The sequence below is a fragment of the Lupinus angustifolius genome, chromosome LG11 (assembly GCF_001865875.1).
Source record: "Lupinus angustifolius cultivar Tanjil chromosome LG11, LupAngTanjil_v1.0, whole genome shotgun sequence".
Taxonomy (NCBI): Eukaryota; Viridiplantae; Streptophyta; class Magnoliopsida; order Fabales; family Fabaceae; genus Lupinus; species Lupinus angustifolius.
In genome coordinates, this window is record NC_032019.1 from 21,824,191 (window position 1) to 21,846,343 (window position 22,153).

General features: G+C 34.0%; 1 protein-coding gene across 1 annotated transcript; it reads right to left on the reverse strand.

Moving 5' to 3' along the window:
• LOC109359464 (probable membrane-associated kinase regulator 4) lies at positions 18,039–19,328 on the reverse strand. The gene has a single exon (XM_019604137.1). The coding sequence runs from the start codon at positions 19,222–19,224 to the stop codon at positions 18,127–18,129; it is 1,098 nt and encodes a 365-aa protein (XP_019459682.1). The 5' UTR covers positions 19,225–19,328; the 3' UTR covers positions 18,039–18,126.

Consider the following 22,153-nt stretch of genomic DNA (forward strand, 5'->3'; position numbering starts at 1 on the left):
GGAGGATGAGGATAGGATGAGGACGAGAATGAGGATCAGGATAGGAGGAGGATGAGGACGAGGACAAGAATGAGGATGAGGAAGAGGATGAAGATGAGGATGAGGTTAGGATGAGGATGAGGAAGAGGACGAGGATGAGGATGAGGAAGAGGACGAGGATGAGGATGAGGAAGAGGACGAGGATGAGGATGAGGAAGAGGACGAGGATGAGGATGAGGAAGAGGACGAGGATGAGGATGAGGAAGAGGACGAGGATGAGGATGAGGAAGAGGACGAGGATGAGGATGAGGAAGAGGACGAGGATGAGGATGAGGAAGAGGACGAGGATGAGGATGAGGAAGAGGACGAGGATGAGGATGAGGAAGAGGACGAGGATGAGGATGAGGAAGAGGACGAGGATGAGGATGAGGAAGAGGACGAGGATGAGGATGAGGAAGAGGACGAGGATGAGGATGAGGAAGAGGACGAGGATGAGGATGAGGAAGAGGACGAGGATGAGGATGAGGAAGAGGACGAGGATGAGGATGAGGAAGAGGACGAGGATGAGGATGAGGAAGAGGACGAGGATGAGGATGAGGAAGAGGACGAGGATGAGGATGAGGAAGAGGACGAGGATGAGGATGAGGAAGAGGACGAGGATGAGGATGAGGAAGAGGACGAGGATGAGGATGAGGAAGAGGACGAGGATGAGGATGAGGAAGAGGACGAGGATGAGGATGAGGAAGAGGACGAGGATGAGGATGAGGAAGAGGACGAGGATGAGGATGAGGAAGAGGACGAGGATGAGGATGAGGAAGAGGACGAGGATGAGGATGAGGAAGAGGACGAGGATGAGGATGAGGAAGAGGACGAGGATGAGGATGAGGAAGAGGACGAGGATGAGGATGAGGAAGAGGACGAGGATGAGGATGAGGAAGAGGACGAGGATGAGGATGAGGAAGAGGACGAGGATGAGGATGAGGAAGAGGACGAGGATGAGGATGAGGAAGAGGACGAGGATGAGGATGAGGAAGAGGACGAGGATGAGGATGAGGAAGAGGACGAGGATGAGGATGAGGAAGAGGACGAGGATGAGGATGAGGAAGAGGACGAGGATGAGGATGAGGAAGAGGACGAGGATGAGGATGAGGAAGAGGACGAGGATGAGGATGAGGAAGAGGACGAGGATGAGGATGAGGAAGAGGACGAGGATGAGGATGAGGAAGAGGACGAGGATGAGGATGAGGAAGAGGACGAGGATGAGGATGAGGAAGAGGACGAGGATGAGGATGAGGAAGAGGACGAGGATGAGGATGAGGAAGAGGACGAGGATGAGGATGAGGAAGAGGACGAGGATGAGGATGAGGAAGAGGACGAGGATGAGGATGAGGAAGAGGACGAGGATGAGGATGAGGAAGAGGACGAGGATGAGGATGAGGAAGAGGACGAGGATGAGGATGAGGAAGAGGACGAGGATGAGGATGAGGAAGAGGACGAGGATGAGGATGAGGAAGAGGACGAGGATGAGGATGAGGAAGAGGACGAGGATGAGGATGAGGAAGAGGACGAGGATGAGGATGAGGAAGAGGACGAGGATGAGGATGAGGAAGAGGACGAGGATGAGGATGAGGAAGAGGACGAGGATGAGGATGAGGAAGAGGACGAGGATGAGGATGAGGAAGAGGACGAGGATGAGGATGAGGAAGAGGACGAGGATGAGGATGAGGAAGAGGACGAGGATGAGGATGAGGAAGAGGACGAGGATGAGGATGAGGAAGAGGACGAGGATGAGGATGAGGAAGAGGACGAGGATGAGGATGAGGAAGAGGACGAGGATGAGGATGAGGAAGAGGACGAGGATGAGGATGAGGAAGAGGACGAGGATGAGGATGAGGAAGAGGACGAGGATGAGGATGAGGAAGAGGACGAGGATGAGGATGAGGAAGAGGACGAGGATGAGGATGAGGAAGAGGACGAGGATGAGGATGAGGAAGAGGACGAGGATGAGGATGAGGAAGAGGACGAGGATGAGGATGAGGAAGAGGACGAGGATGAGGATGAGGAAGAGGACGAGGATGAGGATGAGGAAGAGGACGAGGATGAGGATGAGGAAGAGGACGAGGATGAGGATGAGGAAGAGGACGAGGATGAGGATGAGGAAGAGGACGAGGATGAGGATGAGGAAGAGGACGAGGATGAGGATGAGGAAGAGGACGAGGATGAGGATGAGGAAGAGGACGAGGATGAGGATGAGGAAGAGGACGAGGATGAGGATGAGGAAGAGGACGAGGATGAGGATGAGGAAGAGGACGAGGATGAGGATGAGGAAGAGGACGAGGATGAGGATGAGGAAGAGGACGAGGATGAGGATGAGGAAGAGGACGAGGATGAGGATGAGGAAGAGGACGAGGATGAGGATGAGGAAGAGGACGAGGATGAGGATGAGGAAGAGGACGAGGATGAGGATGAGGAAGAGGACGAGGATGAGGATGAGGAAGAGGACGAGGATGAGGATGAGGAAGAGGACGAGGATGAGGATGAGGAAGAGGACGAGGATGAGGATGAGGAAGAGGACGAGGATGAGGATGAGGAAGAGGACGAGGATGAGGATGAGGAAGAGGACGAGGATGAGGATGAGGAAGAGGACGAGGATGAGGATGAGGAAGAGGACGAGGATGAGGATGAGGAAGAGGACGAGGATGAGGATGAGGAAGAGGACGAGGATGAGGATGAGGAAGAGGACGAGGATGAGGATGAGGAAGAGGACGAGGATGAGGATGAGGAAGAGGACGAGGATGAGGATGAGGAAGAGGACGAGGATGAGGATGAGGAAGAGGACGAGGATGAGGATGAGGAAGAGGACGAGGATGAGGATGAGGAAGAGGACGAGGATGAGGATGAGGAAGAGGACGAGGATGAGGATGAGGAAGAGGACGAGGATGAGGATGAGGAAGAGGACGAGGATGAGGATGAGGAAGAGGACGAGGATGAGGATGAGGAAGAGGACGAGGATGAGGATGAGGAAGAGGACGAGGATGAGGATGAGGAAGAGGACGAGGATGAGGATGAGGAAGAGGACGAGGATGAGGATGAGGAAGAGGACGAGGATGAGGATGAGGAAGAGGACGAGGATGAGGATGAGGAAGAGGACGAGGATGAGGATGAGGAAGAGGACGAGGATGAGGATGAGGAAGAGGACGAGGATGAGGATGAGGAAGAGGACGAGGATGAGGATGAGGAAGAGGACGAGGATGAGGATGAGGAAGAGGACGAGGATGAGGATGAGGAGGAGGATAGGATGAGGACGAGAATGAGAATGAGGATAGGATGAGAAGGCGGATGTGGATAGGATGACGACGTGAATGAGGATGAGGATAGGATGTGGATTAGGCGAGGATAAGGATAGGAAGAGGACGAGAAGGAGGATGAGGATAGGATGAGGAGCAAAATGAGGATGAGTATGAGGACGAGGTTAGGATGAGGAAGAGGATGAGGATGAGGATGAGGATAGGAGGAGGATGAGAATGAGGATAGGATTAAGAGGAGGATGAGGAGGAGGATNTATATATATATGATTCTTGGTGTTAATGTTGTTTGTTTTTTGCAGAAAGTAAGTAATGAAAACCACAAGAGGGCATCTAAACATTTGTATCTATACCGAGCTTCTCGAGCGGGGTATAGAGGAATAAAAAAATGTAAGTATTGTTAATTTGTAAGTATATAATTGGTTACATTTTATATGCATATATATCTAATTACATTATTATTTGTTATGTTTTGACAGCTGTACAAAAAAAGTGATACTCCTTTGACTCCACATTGAGTAGAACTCGACATTCTATGGGTGAATATTCGTAAGAACAAGGATGATGTTATCGACAATGAGCTAGTTCAAGAAGCGACAAACCATGTTGTGATTAATTAACATTACGTTTTCCTTGATTTGTCAGGTTGCCCTAAAAGAAAAGGATGCATAGTCGAATAGTCACATTATACTTGATAAGGCACTAGGATTACCTCACTCCCTGGCCGTATTTAGTGTGTAGGATTTGGGTTAGCCAACGAATATTTGTACCTCATCCAAAGCGTGCAACGAAAACTCAAATGAATAAGGTTCAAAATTAATTGGATAGTCTCATGTAACAGTTCAACGACTTTGAGCAATCAATGAAGGTGAATGAAGCTGAGTGGCAACGACTAGCTACTACTAATGACATTGTTCCTTCAACCATCAATGAGAGTTTCACATCTGCTCCTTATAATATTCTCATTCTGATTTCCATTCTTGAAGTATTTTAGTTAACTTATTTTAATTTTTTTGCTATTTAGTTATATTCTTAAACTAATTATATGTTTAACTAACATATAGAGAATCATTACTTGTAAACTTTTCTTGGATATCTCATCTAGTCGAGTGGTGGGTGTTGCAAAAGTGCACAACTCAGCCAATGTTATGTTGCATAATGCACATATCCCACACCATCATGTGAAGGTCTCGATTGATGTTGCAATCAATGATGATGTGTTGCTGCCAATTCCTCTCGATGAGGATATATTCACAATTGGAGGGGCTATATGCACTTTTATGGCTTGACCAGTAGATATTGTACAAGTAGTACGTAAAGTATAATTTTCACCTTAGGCTCACTCATATTATATATATATTGATCTATAATTGAAATGTGTTTTATTGAAAATTTCAAGAAAATGTACACTCCACCCCCAGAAGCAAACCAAAGACTAAGCCATTTATAGGGGATGTGAGCTCGATACCATCTACGGGAGATGTGAGTTCGAAGCCATCTACGAGTAATGTGAGCTAGAAACCATCTATGGTTGTGGTGAGCTCCAAGATTAACACCTAATGTACTCAATTGTTTGAGCATGTATAGAAGTTGGGAGATGATATAATAAATATATCAATTCCCAAGGAAGTCTTCGGGATTGATGTTGAAGAATACGTTAGCTTCAATGAAGTCTGTGACGTATATAAACATGAATGGGTAGGTGCAACTACTGTATGTGTATATATGAGGTAAATTATAATTTCTTAACTTCTCGCTTTTGCATGACGGTGTGTTATAATTAACTAACTTTTGTGTTATATATATTAGGTGCTTGTATGAAAATTTTGTTTCGGTAGATAATAAAAGGTGATGTTCATATCTCCACACATTATCGCTTTGGTGTCGAGTGGCAATGACAAAAATAAGTTTGGGGAATACACAAGACGAATTGCAGATACTCTCCTCATTCATAAAGAAGCTGCAAATTTATTTCTTACACCTTTTAATACCGGGTAAGCATTTTTTAATTATCTTTTATATTTCTATCTTTAGTATGTTTGCTATGCTTAACATTTTCTAACCATGTACATATGCTTTGTTAGACAATATTGGTTTTTGGTTGTCATCAATCAGGTCAATGAAGAAATATACTACTTTGACTCATTGACACATGATGAACCGAACAAGTACACCGCTATGAGAGAAATGTTTTCTAAGTAAGTTGACTACTCATTTAAACTTTTAGTTACACTTTTATTTTCCTAGTTGTTTAGTTATTAAGTATATTTTCTATTGTTTAGGGCATTGAGAATTTATAGAGGTTATACTCGTACTAGAAAATCGATACCACAACACAAAGTCAATTGGACTCATATAAAGTTATTGACACAAATCACCTCAAACAATTATATGTGTATTGTATTCATATTTCAATTAAGGTTATACTTATATGTTTACTTCATTTTAATTGTAGACCCATTGTCAAACAAATGAGGTAGATTGCGGCTATTACATGTTAAAATTCACGAAGGAGACCATTCAACAAAGGTCAACTGATGAAATCAAGTTTATTGACAAATGATATACAAATGAACAAATCAACCAGATTAGAGAACATTGGTCACAATATGTACTTAGTTTTGTTTTGGGAAATCAATGTTCAACATATGTATAGTAGATTTTTGAACATATTATAACATAGAGAATTCAATTAATATTCAATGTAATGTATGTGTTTTGGTGTATGTAATATATGTTTATGTAACAATATAGTGTAATTAATATTCAATATATAAATTCAGTAGAAATTCACTTATGCTCATATAGTTGTGATTTGGTGTTTCTGTATGCATTCAGGTTGTTGTATGTTCTCTTTCTCTATGAATTCAGGTTATTTGCTGTTGCATGCTTAACTGTGTAGAATTAGGAATAATCGTATTCAACATCGTTTTTTTAATAATGTGTTGGTGTATACCTATACAACAACGTTTTTTTTTACCAATTTGTTGTTGTTTATGTTGAATTCAACAACATATTCATAAAAAAAACATTGTTGAATACTTACCTTTCATATTATTTTCTTTTACCTGTACAACTACGTATTTTGGAGAAGCATTATTGATATGATTAACAATTAACCACATGCACAAGATACAATATCATATTTTAATTAATTGTCATTATTTCATTTATTATTAATTTTTAGATTGTTTCAATGTTATTTATTGTCATTATTAATTGTATTATTATTTAATTAATTGTCATTAATCGAATGGCATAATGTCATTATTAATTTCAATTTATTAAAAAAATTAATTATTGAAATAATTAATATATCTTCTACAACGTTTCCTTTGTGTTGCGCCGTGGAATACTTGCCTTCATTATATTTGAATGTGGAGTTTCCACAATGCTATTTGTAGGTGGCACTGCTGATTAGGTATAATTGACAACACTATCTTCATTATACGCTATTGAAGATACTATCAAACCCTAAAAGTTAAATGGTGTCGCATTATCACACATTCAGCAATCCCAACACTTATTTACTCAGCAACAAAACTCATTTACTCTCAAAATCGATATCGAAAATCATTCAACCTCATCATCATTCAACACCGATTTCGAAAATAATTCACTCGTTTAACCTCAAAATCATCATTCACGCATTCAACACTGAATTGAAAGTGTCTTTTCCTTATAAATATTTGTCTTTTTAATTACATTATATTTAGCTTGTATTGAGTTTTAAATATTTTCTTTACAAATGAGTGAAAGTGATTTCACTCATTTAGCTTGTATTGAGTTGGAGTTCGGACCTCTTTCACTTTATTACATTATGAGTTAGGGTTCCCCATTTTTTAATTATATAATAATGTATTTGCTCTACTTGGTAAGCTTAACTCCAAACTTACGGATTTATGCTTATTATATTTTTTTGTTAATAGAAAATGGATCGAAAATGGATGAGTGTCAATCGATTGAAGAAGGAGTATGAGGAAGAAGTGAAATCGTTTGTTAGATTTGCAATTGAGAATGTTGAAAACTCTAATATAATTGTATGTCATTGCTTAAGATGTTGTTACTCAAACCGAATTACTCCAAATGAGTTAAAAGTTCATTTCGTGTGTCATAGTATTGACCAAAGTTATATATATTGGACAAGACTTGGTGAGAAGAGAGACGTTATGGATAGTGATGATGAAATGCATATGAAAGACAAATACACAAATGTATATGAAGACGATCATTTCGAGGAAATGGCAAACATTGTGGAAGAGGATCTTCAAAATTGTCCTAAGATGTTTCAACGGTTGATAAGTAATGCTAAGAAACCATTATATGATGGTTGTACTAAATTCACAAATTTGGCAGCGGTGTCGAGGTTATATAAGTTGAAATTTGTTAATGGATGAACTAATAAGAGTTTCACTGACTTGCTTGCACTTTTGAAGAATATGTTGCCGGAAGATAATGTGCTCCCTTCTCGAACCTATGATGCAAAACAAATGTTACGCTCAATTGGCATGGACTACACTAGGATACATGCTTGCGAAAATGATTGCATCTTATTTTATAATGAGTATGCCTTGTTAAAGTTTTGTCCTAAATATAATGCATCACAATATAAGAAGGAAGACTCAATTCCCAAAAAGGTTCTATAATATTTTCCCATCAAAACAAGATTCAAACGTGCGTTTAGAAATAACAAAGATGAAAAGAAGTTGACATAGCATGATGAAGAAAGGATTAAAGATGGCAAGCTTCGACATCTTGCAGATTCTCCTCAATGGAGAAAAATTGATCATGACTATCCTAGTTTTGGTCAAGAAGCAAGAAAACTATGTCTTGCATTGTCAATAGATTGAATTAACTCACATAGTGTTCAAAGTTGCTCCCATGGTATATGGCCAGTGATGTTGGTGATATACAACCTACCTCATTCTCTATGCGTGAAGCGAAATATATAATGTTATCTATGTTAATTTCTAGACCTAAACAATCCGGAAATGACATAGACATATATTTGGCTCCATTAATTGATGTCTTGAAGGAAAGGTAGAAGACATGCATAAATGTATATGATGCATATAGGGAAGAAAGATTCAACTTGAGGACTTTGTTGTTCGACACAATCAGTGATTTCCCTACCTATGGTAATATGTCTGGATATAGTACAAAGGGACATTTTGTATGTCATGCATGTGAAGACAATACTCATTCAATGAGTTTGAAACACTATAAGAAGAATATCTTCCTTGACTATTGTAGATTTTTGCATTCAGATCATCATTATCAACGATGAAGAAAAGCATTTGATGGGAATAATGAAGAAGGTCATGCTCCTTTGCCGTTGACAGATGACCTATTCTTTCAAAAGATAAAGGGTGTGACTAATAACTTTGGTAAACCTTTCGCAAAAGAAATTGTCACAAATGGGTGGAATAAAAGGTCAATATTCTTTGAATTGCCATATTGGAGTTCATTATATGTAAGACATTTCCTCGATATTGTTGATATTGAATAAAATGTGTTTGAAAGTCTCCTTGGTACCTTACTCAATGTCCCTGGTAAGACCAAATATGGCTTGAATGCAAGGTTGGACTTGGTTAGTATGAGAATAAGAAATGAATTAAAGCCAATAATGAAGGGAAAACATGTGTTTCTACCTCTAGTAGTTTATACTTTCTCAAGGGAGGAGAAAATAGAATTTTGTAAATTTCTTCATGGTGTTAAAGTTCTAGAGGGGTACTCTTCCAACATTCGGAAACTCGTATCAATGAAATACCTCAAGTTAAAAGGTCTTAAGTCTCATGATTGTCATGTACTTATTGAGCATATCTTGCCTATTGCAATACAGTTAATTCTACCTAAAAACGTTCGAGGAACCATAACTAAGTTATGCTTCTTCTTCATCAATATAATTTGTAGTAAAGTGATCGACCCTAGAAATTACTTGCATTGCAAAGACAAATTATTTTAACTTTGTGTGAGCTTGAAATGTATTTTCCACCTTCTTTTTTATCATAATAATTCATCTAAGCATTCATCTTATTCGAGAGACACAACTATGTAGCCCTTCTTATATGAGACGGATGTACCTCTTTGAGCGTTATATGAAGACATTAAAATGATATTGAAGAATTGGTCAAGACCAGAGGGTCGTATTGTCGAGCGATATGTTGTTAAGGAAGCTCTTGATTTTTGTATCGGATACCTTACCGATGGTGATTTCATAGGCATTCCAAAGTCTCAGTATGCAAAAAAATATTTGGTGAAGGTATTACTGGAAATGAAATATTGACTATAACAAGAACCAAATTGGAGCAATCGCACTTATATGTTTTACACAATGCCGAAGAGGTTGAGCCATATGTTGAAAGACACAAGGAGATGCTCAGGAAGTCTTACCCAAGTAAAAACGAAAATTGAATTTCCAAAGAGCATAATCGGTATTTCATAAAGTGACTAAAAATCACATTGATAAGGAGTTAAATATAAATACACATTTGGTTTCCGAAAGATTGAAATGGTTAGCCAATGATCCAAATATTCATTTATTATCCTACACTGCTCACCTAATTAATGGGTTCATATTTTATACGAAAAAATAAATGATCAAAGTAAAATGCAAAATAGTAATGTGACTTTTGTTGCTCGAACTTTACACATGTTAAGTGCAAAAGATAGGAACCCATTATGTGTGAACATGTCATACTTTGGGGTGATTGAACGAATATAAATATTGGGTTACACAATGTTTTAGATGTTGATTTTTATTGTATGTGGGATAATAACAACAATGACTTCCGATTTGATGAGTTAGGGTTCATGCAGGTGAATCTTAATATGCTAGGATATAAAGATGAGTCATTTATTCTAGCATAACAGGCTCAACAAGTATTCTATGTTAGTAACCCGACTGATATGAAATGGCCCATTGTTCTTTTAACTAATAAAATAATCGTGAATAATATTGATGACCAAGAATATGAAGATATTGCTGAAGATGATCTTTTTTGGGACATATCAGTCGCGTGAGAGCAGATCAACTACGGATGATGTTTTATATACAAGAGATGATCATGATGAAAGGCTTTGGGTGAATTAATATGTTCCTCCAAACAAAGATGATCTTACAAGCCAAAAACAATCAAAGAAAAGGACGAAGTAGATGCAAGTAGTCTTTGGATGAGTATAACTTAATTTAGATTGTTTGTAATTTGCATAATTTTGTTTGTTTGTAATTTGCATAATTTTTTGTTTGTAATTGTGTACTCTGTCAAAACATAATTGACATGATATTCATTGTTTATAGTTTGTATTGTATTGACATTAATAAAACAAACTTCTGGTGTATATTAATGTGTTTGTGTTGTTGAGAATGTATAAATATTTGTGCTGCTAATAAATTTACGTGCAAGTATTAATGTATATAAATCAACAGCAAATTCTAAGAGAAACCCTGACATGCGTTGTTATAAATGATTAATACAACAACGTTTTTTATAAACTGCGCTATTGTATATGCTTAATACAACATCGCTATGTGTATGCTTTGCTGTTGTATTAAGGTGTTGTTTGAGAATATTTATGAATAATACAACAACGCTTTTCTATGAATGTGTTGTTATATATATACAATACAACATCGCAATAATAAGCACGATTAATAATGTATATAAAACGCGTTGTTTATGTATGCAATATAAGACAATGTTTTGTGTACGATGTGTTTTGTTGTATGTATGCAATATATGACAACGCTCTTTGTGTGGTGTGTTGTGGTATATATTCAATACAACTTCGTATTATAAGCATTGTTAATCATGATAATATATTACTACAGTTAAATAGAAAGTGTACGAAAACGTTGTTATAAATCTAAAATACGCATTATTGAAGTACATCTAGCACAGTGATATCTTTTAAATGCTATTTTAAATAATGTACACTAACAAATTTATCGAGTTTAGTGTTAGAGTATATTAAGGTTCTTCAAACTTAACTAAATATTAAGTTTGATAACCTTGACAGAAACATCATAATTTCATTGTAAAAGTCCTATACTTAGTCACAACATCAACTATAGATGCTCCCTTTCCTAGGCGGTTATTTGCAGCCCAAATGCCCAATTATAACCCAAAACCCTATAGTTAATGGCTGCTAAAAGCAATTGTTTATTGATCTATTGTTTTGTTATGTCATTAAATGCTTATTCAAAATTCTCTCTAGTCATAATTTTTTTTATTTGGTAAGATATTTATACGATAAACAAGTGAAATAACATATTATGACATTTACATTTTTTTTATTTACAATAAAATAATATTTTTGTTATTGAAAATAAAATGAGAAACAATAACTTCATTCTATTTGAACATTCCCACATATTTATGGATGTTTTTGGCTCGGATATGATTATCTTAATGCAACGATACCTTCATTCTACTTGAAGAGGATACTTTTCATAGCATATATATCACTATCAATACTAGGAATTGACAATTAGACGTGCCTTACGTTGACTTACTTCAAAAGAAGGAATATAATGTACTTTGTTTTATTTTTTCGGGTATATGTAATGTACATATGTTATTGCAATCGAAAGTGACACCCACGATGACTTGTTTCAACGGTTCTGTAATCTTCTAATTTTCCATTCATGTTTTCATGAAAAGATAACCACCACAACTCAGTTCTTAAAGTAAGTCTTCTTTGCTAAGTTGAAATTATTCCGGAGTTTTAATTTTAGCTTAAGAAACGGCATACACAACTGTGCAGTAGAATAAAAGCGAAACTTGAGTGTATGAGACTCTCATTTAATGGAGTTTGGAGATGATAAATGTATATATCCTTATATCGTAAGATGAGTGATATTTTATAGGATTTGAACTTCTGACCTCATGATCATTAAACAATAATCTTAGGGTTATGCTAAACTAGTAGCAACTCAAATGGTTAGTATACACTATACCATTATCCTTAGATTGTTTTTTATTCTCATGACAATAATCCATTTGTGTAATCTTCTCTTAGAAAAGTTAATACCCATTTTTTTTTGTATATGCTAAAAATGACCCACATATCAATCCATTTTCATCTCATTGGTGGAATTGCTTTCCTTTGTCTGTTAATATATGATTCAACAGCCATATATACTTCACCAAACTAATATTTGATCTATTTCAGTCCAATGACATTTCCTTAGCAAGCATATATACTCAAGCTGGTAGATACGTGCAAACATATCATTGAAGTTACTCTAACCATATGTTTGGAATGCGAGAAAAAAAGAGAGTAGAGGGAGAATATGATGTGGGACCCACCTAAAAATTGATCTCTTCAATCTGGAGACAAAATGCATGAAAGGGACAGCATTTATGGCACACTATAAAAAATACCCACAAATTCTCTAACATTGATAGAGCTTTTAGAAGTTGATAACTTTCCTATAGAAGCCGAAAAGTGAAGTATATGGGGAGTATATTTAATAAGAGGTGCATAAACCTTATCATATATGTGAAATTTTGAGATCATCCCATATCTAAAGTCATAAGTTTTAAATATGTTGAGGCAATCATATAAAATGATGGGAAACTAGAAGAAGATGTAAACTCTACCATTTAATAGGGATGGATAAAATGGACCAATTCTTCAAGTCTTATTTGTGATAGAAAGAGCTGATTCTAACACATTTGTGACTGTATGAAGGAAAAAGTGTATATCCTAAATTTATTAAAAAAAATATAAACAATTTTTATAGGGTTTGAAAAAATTGTGTGACTATTGTACTCATATTCCATGTGTCGCAGTTTTACAACATAATTGAATTTTGGAAACTATATAAAACTTAATATCAAAATATCAATTTATAAATTTTAAACTTTGATGAACTCTAAGTTTTAATCATTTTCACTCTTTTATAATGATTACTAATGAACCTAAATTAAAACTATCGAAGAACTAAAATAACTTTGTGATTTATAAAAATAAATTTATTAACAAAATAAAACAAAAATATTTAATTAATAATGGCCCCTTATTATCGTGAGCCCTGAGCGGCCCATATCTGTTGCACCTGCTCAGGACTGACCCTAGTGATAGAAATTTGTCATTTAAATTTCTAGAAACGTTTTCCTACATAACTATAAAACCTTGAATAGGATCAATATCTAGTTGTATAATGCCTTAGGGAATAAACTAAATATAGGAGGCATTGAGATGTAACATTGGTTGAGTGTACTCATTAGACAAAAGAATTATGAATGAATACATTTAGTATAAAGTTAAGGTTATATAGCTATTATTATAGAAATGATAGTAAAATCTCACTTAGATTATTTGGGTATGTGCAAATAAGATGGTTGTCATTGTTGATATTTGAATAAATTACACTGACACTCCCTAAGTTTTAGCGAAATTATACAAACCATCATCACTTTTTTACACTTATACAAACCTCCCTTAATTTTTATATTTTCATGACACTGTCCACCTGAATGAAAAACAATTGTAATTTTGTAAAGAAAAATGTGATGAATGCAATTAAGTTAAACAAAGCATGATATATTGTGGAGACAAGTCTAAATAATATATGAATCGATACCTCATTATTATTTTTGGTTCTTTACGATATAGTATAAGAGTGATTTAAACAATATCTCTTTAGAAATGTTGATGCATTTTGTAACCAAAAATAATAAAGATACATTTATTTGTATATTATTTAGATTTTCCTCATAATATAATGCTTTGTTTAACTTAATTGCATTCATCACATTTTTTATTTAAAAAATTACAATTATTTTTCATGCATCAATGTAATAAAAATATAAAAACTAATAGAGATTTGTATAGGTGTAGAAAAGTGAGAGATAATTTGTATAATTTCAATAAAAGTCATAGAGTGTAAGGGTAATTAACTCTTGTTATTTTTGTCGTCTTGGTTAGTCCACTCATCCTTCTCACCTTTTTCTATATTGTCTTCACTTTTCCCATTTTATTTCCTCCAAACATACCCTCAAAACCGTTATGGTTCATGTTAACTGACATATTTCTTATTTACATCCTATAAAACTTTCCATCTTTTTAACGGGAAAAAGTTTCGATCCTTATAACCATATATCATTTTCCGTTCATTTTTTGAAGTTTTCTACAATATATTGAATATTGATATAAAATTATTCAATTGTGTTTTATTAAAGTAAACATAAGTGTCTTTTGTTATGTTTGCTTTTTATTTCCTTTGTAACAAAAAAAGAACATGTGTCTATCAATATTTTATGGTATGTTTGGTTGAGTTGAAAGGGGAATGGAAGAAAAGTAACTTTTCCTTGTTTTACTCTAAACTGAAAAGAAAAGTGAAGAAAAAATTTCATAATTAAGTCACCAAAATCTTGCTATCCTTTGTCCAGTATGATTTTTTTTATCTTTTTCCTCTGTTGTCTAGATTTCTTTATTTTTCATAAATGAGATTTTGATTAAAAAGTATTTTCATAACATATCCATTTCTTCCCCCCGCTTTATATACACTTAGATAACTCTCTTTTGTTTTACTTCCTTCCATTTTCTATCATACCAAATAATAAAAAAAAACACTTTTATACTTTTTTTTTCCTTCAACTTTCTCTCTTTATGTTTTCTTTTTTAAAACCAAATACAACATTATTATATACTGATTTATCACAATGCTTCATTAACAAGTATTGCCATTTCTATATCAGGAATTTGTTTCTTAAATAATAAATAAATAATAAGGAATGGTGTGGTTTTATTGTTAATTGTTTGATACATTAATCAAAGTGGAGACTTGATTTTGATTCTTTAGCTTCATCAAGTAAAAAAAAAATTCAACTTGGATAGAGGGAGGGAGGAGAGAGAATCAAACTACGAATCCATCTTGTTTATGACAATTAAGCCGTTGGTGAAAAAAGAATGAACAAAATATATTTGGGACACAGTTTGTAACAAGAGATTCTTATCTACAAAAATTGGTTCTTTCTTTGTGGTTTGTTCCTTTGTAGTTGTTCTATGTGTTTGTCAAATTATGGTTCCCTACCCCGTTCAACTATATACTTAAAACTTCAAATTCTTCCGCATGTGATTCAGTCTCTTGGACAATACTCGTACTTGTAATGTTTAGTTAAAATCAAAAGAAAAGAACAATTGCACGCTTATAGGTTCATTTGTCTGCCTTGAGAGCTTTACACTTAATTGGTTTTGTTTTTTATATCACTAGTAGATATTATAGATAGTGTTGATAAAGCTGAATTGACTATATATACATACCATGGCGAGTTAATGTTAAAACTACATGTGGGTGGGGTCTTATGCAGAACAAAATTTGGAAAATAGTTTAATTGAAAAGTTGTTTGGTTCTTTTAAAATTAAAGTTGGGGATATATGTTGTGATCATAATCATTTTCAGTTACTGTTATACTTGGGTAATTGCAACAAGGATGCATAATTGCACTAGTTTTGCTTTAATCTCCAGTCAACCATGCTGCTTTGCTGGGGATTCACTATTACTAATCATGAATGTTCTCAATAAAATATATAGTGCCCATAGAAAAAGCTTTTAAATTATTCTTTCAATTATTATTTATGGTATGTACCCACATATTTAATTTATACTGTTGCATATATTTCATTGTTTTAAATTGGGATTATGGACATGTTTGTAGTTATTGTAATCATGATCATTGATTACAGCTGTTGCGATGTAGGTTGTGGTCGTTGGGATGTGAATTATTTTATAATTAAAAAATATTTTTGCAGCCATACACGATCTTGTATAATCCAAATGCAGTCTGATAAAACTTAAATGTGGTTGGTTTGCTACTTGTTACTATTGCATCATTGTAATTGAGTTGACATATTATAATGGTAGTGTAATGCGGTTAAAAAATTCACTACAAACATAATATTGTAGCATCATATGATGGACAACACATATATTTTTCCATAAAGTGTATCACTACTTTTTATTGGTTGACAAAATGTATTTAAATTAAAAATTTAATAATCAAATATTTTTTTAACCAATTAAAAGTATATTTTAGACTATAGAATATGTCCACCCCATGTGATGTGGTGTGGAATTTGAATAAGTGAGTATCAAGTTTATTATAATAAAGCCTTATATTAATCACATAATCTATAATGAAATATATAGAACTACATATTGTACCAGTAAAGTGTATTGGATAACTCTTTTCAGTTACCAAATATAATTCCCACAACTTAAAAATGAGATTGATGTATCTCTTTCCGAGTTCTTCCTCTATAAAGGTAAATGCCAGTTTATTATAACCTTTATTGTCAATAACTTGGTTTTCTTTGACATTAATTTTATAATATTATTGTGGTTACCCCAAACGACTTTTTACTTTTTCTACATATTTTACATAGAGGAGTAAAAGATTTCACAGAAATAAAGGAAGCAGAGGATAAAATATGGTACTCATCACTTTTATACAGTACCAGTCTATCTATTATCTATTGAACACTTATGAAGAATGATGACTAATAAAATCTTATGCAATCATTGAGAATCTAACTAAGGGAAAGGAATCAGAGTCAGAACATGAGACTTTGGCATAAAAACTAACTTTTGCAGTGAATAGTACTAAATACAGTTCTCATAATGTTCATCTGATTATTAGTTTCACTAACACATGCACTGTGAGTCTGCCAATTATCCCATATATTTATTTGCATGTGATTTATGGTCAAGTTATAAGTGGGTTTTGTGAGTGATGATTGTGTTTTCCTGTGTTAAAGCCCAAATCCATAAAATTTGTAAATAGCACAGAGTGTTTAATTAATGGGTTTGGATCAATTTCTTTAAAAAATTAAGCAGAGAACTGTACTAGAATACATGATTTTTAGAAGATTTTATTTCTCTGCTTTTGTAACCAGCTTTGCAGAGTGTATGAGGAACCTCCAAAAGAAGACAGGATGCAATAATAGAGTCCTACTCCTCTTCAATACCTGAGATGAGAGTGTTGTTTCTTCTCATTATAAATAAAACATACAAGTTTCATGTGATTTTTTTCTTTATTATTTCATGGCACTCCTCTTCTCCCTCCAATACTAAAGATAATTCTGATTCCCAATAATAAGGTCAAAGTATGAAGGGTTAGAAATTAATACTCGGAATTATATTGGGTATTTTCACAATTATATTGCATTTAACATAGTTATGGAAATTTGTGGGAAAGTGTAGTTAAGATGTTATGATGTTATTCCATAAACTTCCACAATATTAAGATTTCAATTGTAGTTAGGCCTCTTTTGAAACCATGGAGGGACAAAAGATGTTTGAAGGAATAGTGAAAATTTGAGGGAGGATATCAATCAATTTTCACGAGCCTTTCTTAAAAAGACAATGTATTGAAACCTTGGTTAAAATTAATTTAATAAGTATAATATCAGATATTATTTTTGTACAATGAATAAGAATCAAACAAAGCAGTTTTGCTACTAAACTGAAAGTCCCTCGTCCTGGTAATCCAGTTTGGGCCCTCTATCTAGCCCAAATATTTTTCCTAGATAACAATTTTTAGTGAAATTTCTCATGATCATTTATTTTAAGTGTTCATCATTTGGATAATTAAGTTTCATTTCTTCCTAAAAATGTCCCTCTAAGTTAATGATGTTACTGCTAAGAGATTCAGTTGTACCAAATGAAAATAATCCATGATATTCAAGAACAGAAAATAAAGAATGAGAAGAGTAAGAATATCAATTTGAACAAATTAATTAACAAAAACATCAAACTCCATTAAAATGCAATAGCATTTCAATTTGAAAATGTCTCTTTTCTTCTCTTACATAATTTTATCCACTCTCTCTCTTACCCTCTTGTGCTGGCAAGTGAAGACATTTCTTGATTTCCACAAACTGCAATTTTTGAAGCGAATTGAGAACAAATTCTGATACCATCTGGGGCATTATTTTTTGAACTACACTGCTTCATCTGAGACTTTTTGCAATGAGCAATGGCTCCCTCAACTGAATCTTCCAGATCAGAATTTGCACTAATACTTCTCTTGAATAAATGCAAATCATAATAGCCAGCTGAACTGAATGAAAATGAAGAAGATGAAGAAGATGACCCAGATGAAGATGTGGACAAAGATGAAGATTTTTTTGCACAATGTCTTTGAACAACCCCAGAGAAAGATTTCCTATGTGTAATGAAATCATCTTCATTCATTTCTTTGTCTATGGTCTTCATAACAGCATAAGATATTGGATGCTTATTATTATCATCATCATCATTAAAAAGCTCAAATGGGTTTTTCTTAACATTCAAGTACTTTTTCTGACACTCTTTGCACTTTGGTTTCTTCACTACTCCAACATTGTTTGCTGCTGCAATAGCACATGACTTATTTGAACAACCAGATTTGGTGAACATAGATTTGAGGTAAGTTTTTGAAGCCTTGAGCCTTTGACCAAGCCAGAACTGCTTAATCTGTTTCAGCTTCTTGGGCCAAGATTTCTCAAAAGAAGAAGAAGAAGACCAACCAAATAAGTATTCATCTGGGGCTACCTCACTGTTAACCCTGCATGATTCTGAAGTAGAAATGTTGCATGATTCAATAGGGATGAAGGTGTTTTTAGTGAAGGGAAAAGTGTTTTTTTTAAAAGGTGAATCTGATTTCACATACTCAAAGGTGCCATTGGAATTTTCTAAGAGATTTTGAACCATTTGAAGGCGAGGAGGGAGATGAAGAGGAAGGAGTTTTCCCTTGTAGAAAAGATCATCAGCTGGTGAAGTTTTAGAGTCTTTTTCATTTGAGAATGAAGTCATTTGGAATTCAAAATCTCTGTTTTGTGATGGAGAGAGAGTAGAAAAAGAGAAGAAGTTGGGGGAAGAAGAAGTTATTAGTTCCATGTCAATGTAGTCTTCATTCACATGAACCAAAGTGGTTTGATTTGTGGCCATTTCATGTGGTGATGGGTTTTCTCTAATGTGTTATGTCAGAGGAGTATGGACTGTGGAGATGCCTATGGGAAATTGAGCTTCCTCAAGGAAGGGTATTCTTTAAAGTAATGATGTTGCCAAACTTTTGCAATATATAAAACTATTATTTGTTTACTTTGTAATTTATTTTATCTGAGGAGATCAGCTTATTGCGCGAGAAAATCTTACTCCATATTTTAGTTATCAATTATATAAAAATTTAAGATTTGAATTATTGAGTAAATCTAAACTATTATATTTCATTGAAATTAATAATTAGGATGTATAGAGTAAATTTTTAAATTTATTCTTGAATTAAGTGAACTCATATCGTATTTTATTTATTAAAAAATAGATCTTATCTGCACTCTTCTTACTATACCGTATTTAAAAAGTGAAAAAATGTACGTTGTTTATGATTAATTATTATTGATTTCTCAAAAAAAATAATACAAATAAATGGTAGATATATAAATTTTTATATTGATAATAAATAGATGTTAAATGTTATACAATGTACCTCAAAAATGCGTTGGTACCTCTAACCTATTTTGTTTTGTTTGTAATTAAAATTATTTAGTATAATTTAAAATGATTCCAATTATGTTATTGTCTTTATCAATATTTGACTGATTTAATAATGAATAGAATATCAATAGCACTAAACTATTTTTGAGATTAACCATAGGGTAAGAATAGTTGCCAAGCATTCCAACCCTGAACTTAAAATATTGTAGTCCACTTTTACCATAATTGACCACTCTTTTTTAGGTTACATAATTGACCACTCTTGTGGCTTTAGAATCACCCCAAAGTTAATACAAAAGATTTTATTGACATAAATTATGTATGGTGCTTCCCAAGCATGAAATCCAAGTTATTTTATTACTGGATGTTTTACCCCCACTAAGCATTGATCTCATTACCAATTTAATATTCCTCATTTTTTGTGTAACTAAGTGGCTAAAAAATAATTGGCATCCAGATCATGCATACGTGTGAATAACGCTGAACATTCAAAAATGTTAAAAAATGATTCAATTTTGTGGTCCTGTGACATGCAATTGTAGTGTAGTGTAGTGTAGACTGTAGACGATAGCGTAGTGTTAGGTCAAGTTATTTTCCTGATTATGCATATACCTCTATGGCACTACGAATCCACTATAAATATAGATGCAGTGACCGCACCAGGTATCTGTCTAACTAGCAATAAAGAGAACAACGATTATCCTTCAAAGTACCTTGGTTGCTTTTACTATTCTTTTTTCTTTTACCCTTTTCACTAATTCACCCTTTCTACAAGTTCAATTTAAGCTGTAATTATTAGAGTAGCTTGGCTCAATCATAGTTCTTAACCCAAACATAGTCTAGTTTCATAGGGTATAGTTTCAGGTTAAAAATTAGACTTAGTCAACATTTATGACCGGATAAAGGATGAACATGACCCAATCCAATTAATCTCATGGTCATCTATTACTCATATTTGTATATATCTATTCATTCAATTGTGTATAAAAAGTAATGACATCTCTTTGATCCAAAGTAGATAATATATTTTGTTATAACAATTTATCTATTAATAATCATATTTGAAGTCATGTTTTTTCAATTGTTTTTGCTCTACTTATTTAGGACACTCTTATACAAATAATTTATTGTCACAATGTGTATATTATTTCGTATATAATTGATTTTCTAATTTTTCCATAATACATATATGTAAATTATTAACAAAGTATTTATATATATACATATCATTTCCTATCTAAAATTACATATTCATGACAATAAATAATATTGATTAGACTTTATCTAAAAAAAATACATTATATTTAATCAGATCGATGATAAGTTTGTGATTCAAAAGCTAATCTGGTCAACATTCAAGTCGGATTAGTCTTCAGGTTTATGATTGGATTCAGTTCAAAAAATAACCCGACCAATATTAATGGCCAGATAAAAGATAAGTCTTACCCAACCAACCTAGCTCATTGTTGAAAGAGTTTTTTAGAGAGTGGGGATGGTTTCCCCTCTCAACAAATCGTCATGACAGTAGTGCCAATTTGTTAAAAACGGAATTCCTCTTCTTTGGTGTGTTTCCGTTTTATTTATTAAGTAAGTGAACTTGATTTTATTCTTTGTTCGTCATCTCAGCTTTGTTGAAATAAATTCCAACGTCGGTATAATGGTTTCAAGAATATTCCAGTTACAATTTACTTCTAATAATCATGTGAATAAGTTATTCATTCTTTGCCTCATCTCGGCTTTGTTAGAATAAATTCTAACGCCGGTACAGTGGTATCGAAGCAATCCCCTATTACATAATTATTAAATATCTTTGAATACCATATCGGTTTTGTGGAATAAATTCCAACATCGGTTTAATGGTATTCTAATGTACAAAAGTGATGAATAGTTAGTTGTTAGAAACAAATAAATAAACAAAGAACAAAAGAATAATAAAGTTAAGTGACATTTATTTATTTACTCCCTTTCGGGTTCCTTTTATTAACAAACCAAACTTCTTCCTTAAGGAAGATTGATATTAAAGAATAAATAAATTGCAGAATGTAAATAACAATAAATAAAAGTTAGTAAGTTAACTTCATCACTTTTGTATATTAAAAGGTGTTTCAACAAATAAATTTATTGATAACACTTTACTATTTTACAATTTACACATCTTTCAAGATTCAATTCTAGTATAGTATAGGGTTATGTCGAACCACAAGAAATTGCCTAATAGAATGAATCATATGAGTATGTCAATACACAAATAATGAGTAAACATATTTTGGTTGACTTTTTATTTGAATTGCATATAAACAATTAACAAACAATAAATATAAACTAAATATTAACAAATTCTTGAGGAGACAAGATCATTTTGAATGATGAAAATATTTCTCAA